Source organism: Diceros bicornis, chromosome 13 (genome assembly GCF_020826845.1).
Source record: "Diceros bicornis minor isolate mBicDic1 chromosome 13, mDicBic1.mat.cur, whole genome shotgun sequence".
Classification (NCBI taxonomy): Eukaryota; Metazoa; Chordata; class Mammalia; order Perissodactyla; family Rhinocerotidae; genus Diceros; species Diceros bicornis.
In genome coordinates, this window is record NC_080752.1 from 7,093,208 (window position 1) to 7,108,666 (window position 15,459).

At 51.6% G+C, this 15,459-nt stretch overlaps 1 protein-coding gene and 1 pseudogene across 2 annotated transcripts; one reads left to right on the forward strand and one right to left on the reverse strand.

Annotated features, from left to right (window-relative positions):
* Positions 1-3,035: 3,035 nt before the first annotated feature.
* LOC131412394 (barrier-to-autointegration factor-like) lies at positions 3,036-3,304 on the reverse strand (annotated as a pseudogene).
* A 3,440-nt stretch (positions 3,305-6,744) lies between these two features.
* Positions 6,745-15,451, forward strand: DMAP1 (DNA methyltransferase 1 associated protein 1). 2 transcript variants are annotated; one of them, XM_058552198.1, is made up of 11 exons: positions 6,745-6,831; positions 6,984-7,132; positions 7,681-7,772; positions 8,028-8,223; positions 13,110-13,268; positions 13,380-13,547; positions 13,845-14,030; positions 14,188-14,259; positions 14,569-14,641; positions 14,780-15,075; positions 15,320-15,451. In XM_058552198.1, the coding sequence occupies exons 2-11, from the start codon at positions 7,028-7,030 to the stop codon at positions 15,377-15,379; spliced, it is 1,407 nt and encodes a 468-aa protein (XP_058408181.1). In that variant the 5' UTR covers positions 6,745-6,831; positions 6,984-7,027; the 3' UTR covers positions 15,380-15,451. The 2 variants fall into 2 exon arrangements, with proteins under 2 accessions (XP_058408181.1, XP_058408182.1); XM_058552199.1 differs by having other exon boundaries at positions 6,745-6,827.
* Positions 15,452-15,459: the final 8 nt, after the last annotated feature.

Below are 15,459 nucleotides of genomic sequence, written 5' to 3' on the forward strand. Positions count from 1 at the left end.
TTCTGACATTCCTTGTCAGCAGGAGGAAATAGTGACACAGCCCTGTGAAAGCCTCATATTGACACCTTCCAGTAAATCAAGAATGTGCCAGAATCAAAGCATCTTAGATTCAATGAAATAAGGTAAAACCCCACGAAAATACATCTCAGTGATGTTTCTGGAGGTCCAGTGTTCTAGGGAATGTCACAACGTCCCCTCCTAAATACAAGTTGCTTCACTTTACACCCTCCTACCATATGAAAGAGGCAGAATAGCATATTTCATTGATTCTTATTTAAAAAAATAATTTATTGGGGTAAAATTCACATAACATAAAATTAACCATTTCAAAGTGAACAATTCAGTGGCATTTAGTACATTCACAATGTTTTCCCCCACATTTTAACATCTCTGAAATGGGAATTCATCTTACAATCAATGGTATATTACGGTTTAACTGACAGTATTTTAAAAAATTCTTCACAGTGGAATATAAATGAAGGTGTACCTTTCAGTTGATGGCATCTTAGATTAGTTGAAATACGGTACTTGGTGGTCTTCTTGGATTTTTGAGGGAACATACATCATATTTGGGTATCTTGCACCCTACTCATTTACTAAGTGACCTGAAAGACTGTCAGCTTTGAGAGGAATCCAGAGCAAAGGAAAACTCTCCAACTGGCCTAGGCTGCAATGTAGGTAGATATGCCACTTGGTCTTCACGACCCACCAGATCCAATCACGTTGAGATCACCATACTGATGGGGTCTACAGCAAGCCCAGGGGGAACACTGCAGTAAGCGGCCCTGGGGTTTATGAAAAAAGCCAGGCCCAGTTTGGCAAAGAACTGATGTCCCTTTGAGAAACACCTTTATCTTACTACTGGGCCCTGATAGAGACTGAATGCTTGTCCATGGGACAACTAGGCCCTGCAAACTGAAGTGCCCAATAAAACCTGCAAACCATTTGATCTACTATAGAGTCTGTAGCATCCAACAGTCATCCTCAAGTAGAAGGACACAAATGAGACCAGGCCTGAGCACGCTCTCCTTTGCCACCCACCCCTCAACCAACATCTGTGGTCTCAAGAGGCAGAGATTGTTCAAATGGATAAAAAAAGCAAAACCCAAATATCTGTTGTATATAAGAGATGCACTTTAAATGTAAACATACAAAAAAGATAAAAGAAAATGGAAGGCAAAAGATATACCATGCCAACAGTAAGCTTGTGAAGGCTGGAGTGGCTAGACTATCAGATAAAGTATACTTCCAGACAAAAACTATTACCAGAGATAAAGACAGATACTTCATAATGATGAAAGGGTCAATTCACCAGGAACATATAACAATCATAAACGTGTGTGTGCCTAATGACAGAGCTTCAAAATATATAGAGCAAAAACGGACAGAATTAAAGGAAGAAATAGATGATTCCACAATCATAGTTGGAGATTTTAAAATCCCCCTCAGCAATTGATAGAATAGACAAAAAAATCAATAAAGACATAGAGTATACGAACAATACTGTCAATCATCTTGACCTAACTGATATTTATAGAATTCTATACTAAACAAGTGAAGGATACACATCCTTTTCAAGTACACATGGTATGTTCACCAACAGACCACATGCTGGGCCAAAAACAAGTCTCAATACATTTAAAAGGATTGAAATCACATAGAAAATGTTCTCTGACTACAATGGAATTAAACTAGATATCAATAATTATAAGATACCTAGAAAACTCCCAAATATTAGGAAATTACGCAACATAGTTCTAAATAATCCATGGACCAAAGAAGCAATCACGAGGGAAATTAGAATGATAATGAAGATGTAACATAATTTGCAGGATGCAGCTAAAGCAGTGATTAGGGTGAAATTTATAGTTCTGATTAGGGTGAAATTTATAGTTCTAAGTATTTATAATTTTATTTATAATAGAAAAGAACAAAGGTCTATATACCTCTTACATTTCATCATGGATTGCTGACTTGTATCCCCAACTTTATGGTCCGGTGGATCAGGTAATTCTCAGTTCACGTTGGGCAGTTCCAGTCTCCGAGTCGGGTAGTGTCTCCCGGTCAGGCATTCAGTTTCTACCAGTTGTAAGCCAGAAACCGCTTTTCGGTCATTTGCAGGTGGGATCATAGCCTTACTTCAGAATCTTGGGTGCCTGTGCTGTGATTCTCCTCTTGGGATGGCCAGAAGGTACATATAAGATCTTTGTCACAAAATACTTCCAAAACCATTGGGTCTGTTGAAAAATCAGGCCCTACTGGTATCACAGCTTGCACCGCTACCTGGACCTACTGTAGAACCCCTTTCTAAGCCAGGCGCCTCTCTTAAGGTACAGGTACCTGGTAAATGAGACAGAGCAGCATGCCCAAATGTAGTTCCTGTAGCCTCCACACCCAAAGAGGACAGCGAGCTTTGTAACTCTTTCTTTGAGGTGGATGGTACAAGGTGCAGCATCTTGTCTCTTACTTAAATTTTTATTTATTTAGTTATTTTAGAAAAGCAAAAGAATTGACTGCCAAGAAGTTTGTAAGACACTCCACATTTTAGAAGGATTGGCTTATGACATAAAAAATACAACATGTATTTAAAAGAAAAAAAGATGTCTTGGTTCAAACTGCTATAACAGAAATACTATAGACTGGGTGGCTTAAACAATAGAGACTTATTTCTCACAGTTCTGGCAGCTGGCAAGTCTGTTCTGCCATCCCCCCCAAAAGGAGCCAAATGGCCTAAAAGAGACCAGAGAAGTGAGGGTGGGGGTGAGAGAAGGGGCCAGGAGTCCACTCAGGAAAGCTGGTAACTGTCGACACGAAACTGGCAGGGGAAAGAGCAGGGAGATGAAGCGAGAATGAGAATTCCAAAAAAGTTGAAAAGGCGAGGGGAGAGAAATCCCAAAAGGCCCTGGAGTACAGGAGAGGTGAGTATGACAACAGCGGTCCTTTCCCTTGTGGAGGACGGGGGAAGCATCCCCACTCAGCCACAAACTCCAGAGACGCAGTGCTGGGGCTAGGGATTGGGGGCTCCCCACAGAGCATCAAAGGAGGGCATCGCTCCACTCCTGGAGGCACCCGAAGCAGCCCTGGGACTGCTTGATGTTGGTGCTGCCTGTGTCCTTCAGCCATTCCCGGAAGAAGCCTTCATCTTTCTTTAGCACCAAAAACTGGCCAGGGACCACACAGGCCTTGTCAAAGCCCCTGTCCTCCGGCTTCCTGCCCTGGACTTTGCCACTCCGGGCCAGCTTCCCACTGGCTTTTCCCCCAGGGGCTCTGCCACGTGGTCTTGGTGCTTTGGGGAGGCTATCATCTTTTTTTTCTTTGGTGAGGAAGATTGGCCCTGAGCTAACATCCATTGCCAATCTCCCACTTTCTTTTGTTGTTGTTGTGGAGGAAGATTGTCGCTGAGCTAACATCTGTGCCAATCTTCCTCTGTTTTGTATGTGGGATGCTGCCACAGCATGGCTTAATGAGTGGTGTGCAGGTCCGCATCTGAGATCCGAACCTGCGAACCCTGGGCAACCAAAGTGGAGTGCACAAACTTAACCACTATGCCACCAGGCCAGCCCTTAGGGAGGCTGTCATCTTGATTGGGCCTAATTGGCAGCTCCAGTTCCCGTCTACCTGTTCCTTTTTACTGATGTATAACTTTCATACAATAAAGTGCACAATTGTTAAGGGCACCAGCTGAAGGCAGTGCTCACGTTTTGTCTTCTGTATGGCTGTATATCTAGGGCCTAGCACAGTGCCTGGTGTATAGTGGCATAGATCTAAGTGGCTTACAGTAAGTGCTAAACGATTATTGGTTGAATGAACTAATGAACAAAAAGGAATCAATTTATATTCCCACCAACAGTGTATGCTGGTGCCTGTTTCCTCCATATCCTTGTCAAGAATGGGTATCACAATTATTTTAAAGTATTACCTGATAGGCAAAAAATGGTATCTCATAATAGTTTCCAATTTTTCATTTCTTTGAATACCAGTGAGGCTGAATGCTTCCCTGTACAGTTATTGCTGCAGTGTTGCAGCTCTTCTGTGACTTTCCTAATCATATTTTTTGCCCATTTGAAAAAGAAGGAAATTTGTCCTTTTAGTTGGGTAGTGTTCTTTATAATTAACCTGAGCCAGACCAGGTCAGATGGAGATGCTCTGGGTGTCCATCACAGCACGATCTCGATCACACACACCCCTCGATCACTCCCCTTTCCCACAGTTTCTAAGGAGCCCCTGCAAATGGGGCACATGCTCACCTCACGCTGGGAGAGCTCAGGATGAAGAGACCCATTGCCACTCGGAAGGAGTCTTGGTGAGGAGAAGGGGGGAAGACGCGGAGGGAGAGGGGAGAGGGAGAAGGGAGAGAGCGAAAGGAAGGAGAAAGCCAGGCCAGGCACGCGGGAGCTCCAGGGGACTACTTCTGGGCCCAGCTGTGAACAGACAGGCTGAGGAGGGATGGGCTCCTGGGACCCTTTTTCATCTTGCTTCCTCTATTCACATTCAATCAGTTCCTAGTTCGAGTTGACTCTACCGCTGCCTTCCACCCGGGTCTCCTGCCTCCCTCCAGCTTCGCCCTCCCCATTGGCAGGCCACCAGTGACCTTGCTGAAAGACAAATATGACTCTTTTCAGCCTTCTTCCCAGCTTGCTCCTCCCTGCCCTCCTCCCCCATGCCCTTCAATGGCTTCATACTGCTCTCAGCATCAAGTGAGAACTCCTTGCAAGTTGGCTCTGCAACCCCAGAGTGCCCCAGCCTGAAGTCCTTCTCCCGGGCTCCTCATTACGTCACTGCAGTGCTGGGTTCCCAGAGAATCAGCTAGGTGAGCGGCGCAGAGCAAGCTCTTCTTGGGGCTGGCAGTGGGACTCGTCACCACCTGCAGTCTGGTAGACGAAGTATGGGCAGTGGCTCCCCAGAATGGGCAAGAGAGAGGCATCCCTTTCTCCTCCCCTTTTCCCCAGTCCCCAGAATGAGTTCCCCCAAGGGACGAGAAGCTCTGGACCAGTCATTCTGGGGCATTTCCCAATGACAGCAGCTCAAGAGGCACTCCAAGACCGGGAGTAGAATCCAGGCCGTGGCCAAGACAGGATGGCATACGACTGCCCTTAGTGTAAAACCCAGACTCCTCCCCACGGCCCCCAGTGCCCACCTCTGCTCTCAAGTCTCCCTATTCTCCCCTCCTCACCCAACACCCACTACACGGGCCTTTTTCTTTATATCCCTTCAACATATAGAGTTCTTTCCATTTTACAGACTTTGCACTTGTTAATCTTCCTGTCTGAAGCCTTCCTTCCCCAGGTATTCTATGGCTGTTTCCATCATTTAAACCCCAGCTCAGATTTCCGCTCCCCAGAGAAAACTCCCCTGACCACACTACGTAAAACATTCCCCCATCCTAGTACCCTCTTGTATTTTTTTCATAGCTCTTGTCATCATCAAAACTTACACTATTTTATTGTTTACATGCTCAGCGCTTCTCTTCTTCCACTAGATATAAGCCCCACCAGGAGATATTTGTATCTCTTCTCCCACTGCATCCCCAGAGCCTAGAACAATGCCTGGCACATACATACATTTATGTACCATGATCTCTGTCTTCACAGAAATGAGTCTATCAAGGGATATATACACATTAAACAAATAATTTCACAACTAATTAACTATAAGTAGAGTCAAGTGTTGGAGGCAGAGGTGCAGCACCCTCTCCCACTGCTCTGTCCACTTCTGGCTCCAAGGACCATTCCCTTACCCTGCGGGCAATTTCTGCTGCAAGACCCTGGCTTCTCCAGAACCTGTTTAGAGTTCAGAGGATTCACCTATGAATCAGGCCTTAGAAACAGGGCAAGGTTTGCACCTCCAGGCCCAGTTCTCCAAAGTTTTGGGGTCTAGCTAGGCTTGTGGCTGCAGTTGCTGAGTCTCCAGCCGCTCCAACCAGAACAGGCTACCACACGGACAGCCAACTTGTGTGGGCCGTGTGCTCCTCCAGTCCCTCCGTGGATCTTCGGCAGCCTTGGCTTGGGGTCTGGTCTCCTTCACGCCTTAAGCCCCACTCTATCGCCCATGCTCAATGCCCACGTGTCCTCCATATTGCAGGACCGTTTGCAGAGGCTGAAGTTGGGAGCTGCTTCCCAAGTCCCTCTGGGCTGCCGCATGACCTCCTGTTCTCGAAGCCTCTCTCTGCGGGGAGACGAGCAAGCTTCTTCCCTCGAGGGCTACTTCTTCCGGGGGCTGCGTTCTGGGCCTCCGCTCGCTCCGGCGCAGCGGGCTCCCGCCGCAGGCGGCTACGGGAAGCGGCGCCCAGGGGCCCGCGGCCTCGCCGTCCCGGCCTCGCCCCAGGGTGGCACCCCGTCTACCTCCTCCCTTCACCCCCAACGCTCAGCACTCACCGCGCAGGGGCAGTTAAACCACTAACTCATTTAACAGAAAAATGAGGTGTGCCAGGCGCCGTGCTCCTGTTAAGCAGGGACCGTTACAATTTCCATTTCACAAATGCGACACGGCTTCAGAGACACTAACCCACTACCAAGGTCCAAAGCTCTGCGCCGTTTCCAGTGCCCGAAATGCAACGCAGCAACGTAGACGGAACACGCTAGCAAGCAGGCACCGCACGGACACGGACTGGCTCGTGGGAGCCAAGGGCGCCGACAGTCTCCGCGCGGTCAGTAGCTTTCACACTGGGTTGCCAGCCGGCTCCATTTCCGCGCAGCACACACCGGAACTGTTCGTATCGGCCGCGTTTCTACAGCGCACGACCGGAAGTTTCTGTCTGCGGCTTTGCGGGAATAGGGGTGCGGTCCGCAGCTGACGAATCCAGGCACAGCGGCGCTGGGGCTTAGCAGGCAGGTGGGACCGTTAGGAAGACCCGAGCGGCGGGACACAGGCAGAACCCCGCCCTGACCTGGGCCACCCCCTCCTCGCGGCCTGCCTCTTCATCCCGCCCCCCCCCCGGGGCTGAAGTGGCTCCACCCCCTGATCTGAGCCTGTTCCCTCCGCAGGCGCTGACCCTTGACCTCGGGGCGCTCTCCATCTCTCAGGCGCGATGGCTACGGGCGCCGATGTGCGGGACATTCTAGAACTCGGGGGTCCGGAGGGGGATGCAGCCTCCGGGACCATCAGCAAGAAGGACATTATCAACCCGGACAAGGTAGCAGGGGCGCCTGACAGTGAGGAGGTGGGGAGGAGTGATAGCGGAAGAGAGAGGGCGGGGATGAGGACGGGGTGCTGCACTTCCAGCGGGATGGGCGGTCAGAGGTGCGGCATAACGGGACCGAGAACATGTGTCACCTTGATGAGCTGGGACAGAGGAGGTGGGACACCTGTGGGAAATGGTGGGGATCAAGAGGGTCTGACACTTGTAAGAGAAGAGAGGACTAGGACAGCGTGACGCTCGTGGGATATTGGGGCCCCAAGTCGGTGTGACATTCAGCGAGATGGTGGAAAAGTGCCTTCTCCTCTGACAGGTGGGGGAATCTACCCAGGTGAGGTGGAGGTGGGAGGAGAATGACCTGCTCAGACTGGGGGTGGCCCTGTGAGTGGGTTTAAACGTGCCTTTGTAGTGTGTCATGTGTCATAGTGTGTATGTGTGTCATTGTACCTATAGGTGCTGGTTTGTTCAGGGATTGAGCTGGCCTAGAGAACTTGCAGGGAAGGGAGTCTAGGCTGTGGTTCCTCTCCTGTGGTTTCCTTCCTCAGAAAAAGTCCAAGAAGTCCTCCGAGACACTGACGTTCAAGAGGCCCGAGGGCATGCACCGGGAGGTCTATGCCTTGCTCTACTCTGACAAGAAGCAAGTATTAGAATCCCAAGTCCCCCAGGCTCTGGTCCCTGACCCACCTGCATGTCCTGAACTCCTAGGTTTCTCCGCTAATTCTCTCCCCGCCTTCCCTCCCCAGCCAGGGGTCCTGCTTGCTTAGTAGGATGCAGGAGGAGCTCAGATCTCTCGCTCCAGGACATGACATCCTTGCTCCAGGGTAGATCAGCAACCTGGGCCCAAAGGCTCTCTGCACCCCTTGACTCTCACCTCCCTAAACCCTGCTGCCAGGGATGCACCGCCACTGCTACCCAGTGACACTGGTCAAGGCTACCGCACAGTGAAGGCCAAGTTGGGCTCCAAGAAGGTGCGGCCCTGGAAGTGGATGCCATTCACCAACCCCGCCCGCAAGGATGGAGCTATGTTCTTCCACTGGCGACGGGCAGCTGAGGAGGGCAAGGACTACCCCTTCGCCAGGTTCAATAAGGTAAGCCACCACCATCTGGACATAGGCCAAGGTTGCCCACCCACCCTGAGCCACTTGTGTGAGCTCTCCAGTCTCCTAGGGTTGGCTCCAGAGGCATGCTCACACCTTTGTCCCAACCATGGTCACCCACTCAGGCCTTGTGGCGACTACCTGCAGGTAGGACTCTGTGGGTCTTTTCTGTCTATGGGATCCTGTCCTTTCCTGGACCTGCTCTGGGTTTTGGTGGCTTCTCTTGACCCTTCAAATGTCGCTGTTCCTCAGACCTGTGTCCTGGATGCTCTACTTCTCTCACTCTGTACTTTCTCCCTGGTGTCTCATTTCCCCTGTGGCTTCAGTTCCCTCTGTATGCCAGTGACCCCAGCTTAATGTCTCCAGTCCAGAGCAGTAGTTCCCACCTATCCAATCGTTTACTTAACGTCTCGCCCTGAGGGCCCCACAGGTGTTTCAGATCAGGTAGGTACCCTTGAGCAGAACTCGTAGTCTTCTCTCTGTTCTCCACCTGTTCCCAGTATCAGTCAGTGGCACCACTGTCCACCCGGTTGCCCGAACCAGAAGCTTGGGAATCATCCTTGACTTAGTTTCTCCCTTAGCTCTCACATTATTTCAATCAACAACGGGACAGAGAAGGTAGGGGACAACAGATAACAAACACGTGAGCGAATAAATTGGATTCTTTCAGGTAAGAGCCATCAATAAAATGAAACTAGGATGTGAATGGAATATGAAATGAAATAGAGAGTGAACTTGTAGGTGTAGGGAAGGCCTAATTTAGATAGAGTGGTCAGGGAGGCCCTCTCTGAGAAGGTGGCATTTGAGCTAGACCTCGGTGATAGATCTAATCATTGATTTCTGCTGGTTTTGTTTCCATAACAAATCACATCTGCCTATGTTCTTCATCCTCTGTGCCAGCACCCCAGTCTAAGCTGAATTGTCTCTGGTCTAGATTACTGAGGCTCAGACGGAGAAGGCCTTACCCAGACTCACCCAGCCAGTGAGAGGCAGAGCTGGGCTGGGCTAGAATTTCCTAGGCTATTGTCTGAGCCACTATACACTGGCTCACGGTCCCTGCAGCCTGGAGCAGCCTAGACTTCAAACCTGAAAGCACTAGGGGATTCAACCCAGGACCCCAAGTCCCGACTTCTTTCCCCTCAGCCCAGTATGTCCAGCTGCACCTGGACACCTCTCCCGGGATGGCTCACGGGCTTCTCAGACTCGGCACACCCACGTGTGACCCATCACTCTCCCCCACGCCCCAAGCCGGGCTTTCCTCCGTCTCACCACCATCCTTAGGCCTCTCAGGTCCAGTGGAGAGAGTGGCAGGAGATGTAAGGTTGAGAAGGGACAACCAAGAGGTGAGGCGTTTGAGGCAACAGGAGGGAAGGCTGGATGAGACCATTTGAGGGGAAGACAAAAGAATGTTCATTCTGTATTCATTAAATACTGCTTCATGCCAAGTCAAGCCCTAGGCATTGAGGACACAAAAATGAATCGGACACAATATCTGCCCTCAAGAAACCCTCCACATTGTTGGGGAGGGGGTGGGAGGAGGCCTAGGCAATTACAGTTTGGTGGGATACATGCTATATTGGGAGGACCTGAAGGTCATGGAAGCTTCCTGCAGAAGTTAGAGCTTGTGAGTCTTGGAGGATGTCACTAGGTGATGTTAGGAAAGGAGTGCAGTGACTTTCTCAGGCAGAGGGGACAGAATGAGCAAAGGCATGGATAGAAAACCAGTCACGTGTGGGTTGCTGCGGGCATTTCCCTATGATGAAGCATAAAGCCCAAGGTGGGCGATGCTGGGAGAGGAGGCCTGAGAGGGCAGCAGGGACCAGGTCAGGCAGGGCTCAGCAGCCAGGCTCAGGAATTTGGGCTTTGCCCTGATGTCTTTGGGTAGCCACTGACAGATTTTAAGTAGAGTAGTGTCAGGATCAGATCTGAGGTTTAGAAAGATTGTGGTGACTATGGGTAGAGAATGAAGTCAGTGTAAAGTGAACTATGATCTTCCCTCCAGTACTGCCCATTCCTGGGGTCCTGTTCTCAGTCCGTGGCTGCCCAGCTACTCTTTCACTCACACCAGAAATACAGGCGTCACCTGTGACAGTTCCCTCACCCTCACGTCCGGTTGCCGCATCCTGTGGTTTCCATCCAAAGCCTCTCGAGCCTGTGCCCTTTTCTCTCCCTTCCACTGGTGTTTCCTTAGTTCAGGCCTCTTCACTGCTCACCTGGATCATTTTTAAAACCTACCAGCTGGTCTCCTGGGCTCTGGTTTCACCCCATCTGTCCTCACTGCCAGGGTGGTCTTTGTAAACAGGCATGACCATTTCACTCTTCTCTTTAAAGCTAACCTTCTTGGCTCCCCTCACCCTCAGGATGGATTCTGGACGACTCAGCCGGGCACGCAGGCCTGCGCAGCTGGCCTCTGCTGACTCAGGCTCTTTTCACGCCTCTCTGTGCCTTGCCCTTGACTTGTTTCCCTCACGTGTCCCTGACTGCCAGGCCCGCACACATCAGGCTCTCTCTCATCGCTGTTTGTGTTGCCCCCTCTGCCTGGATTCCCTCCACCATTTTCCCTCACCAGTTCACTGCTACTTACCCTTAAGACTGAGCCAGGCCTCATTTACCTTTTCCCTGACCATCCCTTGTCCCCAGGTTGGATCAGGTATCATTCATTACACCCTAGGCACGCCTTTGTCATCAAACTTGCCACACTCTACTCAATTATTTTTTCAGCTGGACTGTGAGCTCTGAGAAGGTAAGGCCCCTGTCTTATTCAGCACTGTGTCCCCAGCATAGGTCTGGCAGGCCATGATAAATATTTGTTGAATGAATGAATGTCTCCCTCGCTTGACTGTGAGCTCCTTGAGAGTGGGACTGGCTACAGAGTTCCTGAGTATCTTTTTTTAATTAAATGGAATTGACATGCATAGGAGAGATATTTAACCAAACCTGGGAAACCAGAGAGACTTCTCAGAGGAGATGATGCCTGAAAGAGATCAAAAGGATGAGAAGTTGTCTAGGTAGAAGGGATGTGTAGGTGGGAAGGCATTTCAGGCGAGAACAACAGAGACTGAGCGGGAGAGCCTGGTATGTTTCAGCAACTGCTAGTCATGTGGGTAGAACTTAGGGTCCGTGAGGATCGATGGCTGCAGAAAGAGGCCAGGTCATTCACCCATGTGTTCACTGACTGAACAGAAATATTCAGTAAATATTTATTGATACCTTTAGTGTGCCTGGCCCTGTGCTGAACCCTGAAGATAGAAATGAACCAGACAACCCTTGCTCTTGAGGAGTTTGTGAATTATCTAGAAGGCACTTTTATCTTAGAGTAGTGGGGAGCCTTGGAGGGGTTTAATAGAGATGGCTGGGTAACATGATCAGATATATATTCTAGAATAGTGCTCCTCAAATTATCTTTAGTGAAGGACTTTTTTAAAAATTTCCAATCCATCAGAGACTGATAAAGATAGTAAAATTACAAGAAAAGACAAAATATAAGTCCTTGTTTCTTCATTAGATCCAGCAGTGTACACTTGTTGTAAAATTATCAAGATTTCTAAATGCCTACTCTCAATTTCCCTACTTAGCATAGAGCAGTGATAACAGTCTGCAGACAGCCCTGGTCTGCAGGCTGTCTTTTAAGGAGCACTGTTCAGAGATCACATCTTGGCTGCAGATGGAGAATTGCTTGGAGGAGGATTGGATGGAGGCAAAGAGACCAGTGGGGAGGCTGTTTCTCTGATGCAGCAAGTGGTAGTGGTGGGCTGGACTGGGACGTGGCAGTGGAGATGGATTCCAGAGGTAAAGCCACGATTTGGGGAAGGGGAGGAGTCAAGGGGAAAGGTAGGAAGTAAAGATGCAGCTCAGGCTTCTGGCCTGGGCACCTGGTGAGTGACGGTGACACTGACTGAGGCCTGGACTGGAGGACATAGATGTTTGAGGGAGGTGGTGAGCTCAGTACTGAACATAAGAAGTTGGTTTATTTTTTATTGAGGTATAATTGATGTAGAATGTTATATTAGTTTCAGGTGTACAACATTTGTATATCTTGTGAAGTGCTGACCACAGCGAGTCTAGTTAACACCTGTCACCTAAATGTATATTAAGTTGAGGTATCTGTGGGGCCTGCAGTAGGAGATATCCAAGAGGCAGCTGGAAATAAGGGTCTTGAGAGCAGGTTCAGAGCCAGTGTGGTCTTTGATGGAGAAGAGAAACTTCCCTGGTGCAGCCTAGCATTGACTCCTTCCTGGGGTCTCTGACAGACCCAGCTGGTGGTGGTGCTGCTTGTCCCTGAGGGAGGCCTAGGGCACAGGGCCTGGGAGAGGGCAGGCCAGGGCATGGGCATGGTTGCACATGCTGGGGGTAGGATTCAGGCGCCTTCTCTGTAGAGAGGTGAGCTTGGCCAGCTCTGGGGGAGCTGCAAGTCTCACTGTCACCACTGGGTGGCAGGAGTGCTTCAGACAAGTGTTCCATGGAGGAGGGAATCCTGGGCCTTTCTCTAGTATTTAGCCATCTGCCCTTCTCCAAAGTTGACCTCTGGACTCCACAGAAGCGCTCACCTGTGGGCCCCTCACCTTAGTTGTGGGGGCAGGAGCATGTGCCCTGTTACTGAGGCTCTGGAGCTGAGGCGTGGTGAAGTGGCTGCTGGAATGAAGGTAGAGGCAGGCTGCAGTCCTAGAGCCTGCCAGGGCTTCTGGCCAAGCAGAAAGTGTCTCTCCTCACTCAGGAACATCATCCCCAGGCTGCCCTATGCAGGGCCCCAGGCAGAGGGTTTGCTTTTGTCCAGCCCCGGGATTGGCAATAAACAGGAGGGGCTGTGGTCACAGGGGCTGGAGCCTGCTGGACGTGACATCACGTGGGCATGCCCCAACTCTCCCTCTGTGCCATAGACCGTGCAAGTGCCCGTGTATTCAGAGCAAGAGTACCAGCTTTACCTTCATGATGATGCTTGGACTAAGGCAGAAACGGACCACCTCTTTGACCTTAGCCGCCGCTTTGACCTACGTTTTGTAGTTATCCATGACCGGTATGACCACCAGCAGTTCAAGGTGAGCTGGTGTCGTGCACTTGCACGTGTGGCAGACCCACTACCTCCGTGCCGTCCCTTCCACGTGCCTCTGAGCGTTCATCCTCCCGCCCCCCCACGTCTTTACCCTCAGAAGCGTTCTGTGGAGGACTTGAAGGAGCGGTACTACCACATCTGTGCCAAGCTTGCCAACGTGCGGGCCGTGCCAGGCACAGACCTCAAGATACCAGTATTTGATGCTGGGCATGAGCGACGGCGGAAGGAACAGCTGGAGCGTCTCTACAACCGTACCCCAGAGCAGGTCAGCCCTGAGCCCCACAAACTCTCCTCCGTGCCCTGAAACCCCGTGCCCATTGCCTCCAACCTCCATGCCCTCAACTCCCTCCCCCAGGTCCCCTTACCTCCCACTGGTACCTGTGTGGCCCGCCCCCCGAGTCCAGCCTCTTACTGGCCACCCTCCCTGCTCTCCATAGCCCTCCCTCGTGATCCCTTACTTCTCCGATTCCCTCACAGACAGCCCAGCACCCCTTCATCTCCCTGTCTACCCTCACTCCCCAATGTGCCCTCACGCACTTCTTAGCATCTCTCACTTTCCCAGGTGGCGGAGGAGGAGTACTTGCTACAGGAGCTGCGCAAGATCGAGGCCCGGAAGAAGGAGCGGGAGAAGCGCAGCCAGGACCTACAGAAGCTGATAACAGCAGCAGACACCACTGCAGAGCAGCGGCGCACGGAACGCAAGGCACCCAAGAAGAAGCTACCCCAGAAGAAGGAGGCTGAGAAGCCGGTGTGGAGACTAAGTCAGCCCAGCTCAGCGGGAGGGGTTGCCTGGCACAGGGGACCCTTAGAGGAGGGCTCTGAGAGCATCCAGAGCTGGCAGGGTGCTGAGACTCACACTGGGTCCTCTCCTTGTGACGCCTTGGTCTCTATAACTCCTCCTCCAGGCTGTTCCTGAGACTGCAGGCATCAAGTTTCCAGACTTCAAGTCTGCAGGCGTCACGCTGCGGAGCCAGCGGGTACGTGAGTCACCTCCTTCAGCGTGTTTGGGCTCTGGGCTCTGTGTGCCCCAATGCTCAGGCCGTGGGGCTGGAGCAGTAGGAGAGGTGGTGCCACGTGCTGCAGATGGAAGTGGCCTCACTAGGCTCTGGGGGATGTGGCCAGGCTGAGGTCACAGCTTTCACTATATTCCACTTGCTGGCTATTTCCTTTTCTGACTCAGAGCTGCCTCCAGGGGCTACCTTCTCTTCCACTCCCCCACTGCCTTGAGTCCCCTGCACCCTAAGCTGCTTGTGGGGGAGAGGGCTCAGCTGCCTGGGTCTTTGCAGATGAAGCTGCCAAGCTCTGTGGGACAGAAGAAGATCAAGGCCCTGGAACAGATGCTGCTGGAGCTTGGCGTGGGTGAGTGTGGGCGCTGGGTCCACAGGAGGTACCCATCTGAGGCTGTGGGTCAAGGCTGGGCTGGGGGAGGTCAGTTCCTGGCGCCAGCCTTCCACCACATCCTGCCTCTGCCCGTGCCTTCCGCCCACCCATCCGCAGAGCTGAGCCCAACACCCACGGAGGAGCTGGTGCACATGTTCAATGAGCTGCGGAGTGACCTGGTGCTGCTCTATGAGCTCAAGCAGGCCTGCGCCAACTGCGAGTACGAGCTACAGATGCTGCGGCACCGTCACGAGGCCCTGGCCCGGGCTGGTGTGCTGGGGGCCCCCGCCACGCCAGCATCAGGCCTGGCCCCGGCCTCTGTGGAGCCAGCAGTACCCGAACCTGGTCTTGGCCCTGACCCCACCAAGGACACCATCATTGACGTGGTGGGTGCACCCCTCACGCCCAATTCGGTAAGAACCTGGACGGGCCAAGAGAGCACAAGCTGGCCCTGCATGTGAGCACGAGCACATGCATGTACACACTCCTCTCCCTTTAGTGCCTGCGACAGGAATCGTCACTCTAAGGGGTTCTGAGACTGAGGGTAGGAGTGGGTGGCCAGTGGGCTTCACCTTCCCTGAGAGTGTGAAGCACACGCACCAAGTCTGAATCAGGCCTTGGGGGCCACTGACCTCCACGCCTTCTGTCTCCCCTCAGAGGAAGCGACGGGAGTCGGCCTCCAGCTCCTCTTCTGTGAAGAAAGCCAAGAAGCCGTGAGAGGCCACACGGGCTGTGGGTGATGCTGCCGTGTAATAGAGCTGCTGAGCTGGACTGAGCTGCTTCCTTTTCCTTCCCGC

Coding starts and splice junctions, on each gene's coding strand:
- DMAP1 (XM_058552198.1), top strand. CDS start 7,028: ATGGCTACGGGCGCCGATGTGCGGGACATTCTAGAACTCGGGGGTCCG. Junction 13,269..13,379: donor ATGACCACCAGCAGTTCAAG/GTGAGCTGGTGT, acceptor CTTTACCCTCAG/AAGCGTTCTGTGGAGGACTT. Junction 14,031..14,187: donor AGAAGGAGGCTGAGAAGCCG/GTGTGGAGACTA, acceptor CTCCTCCTCCAG/GCTGTTCCTGAGACTGCAGG.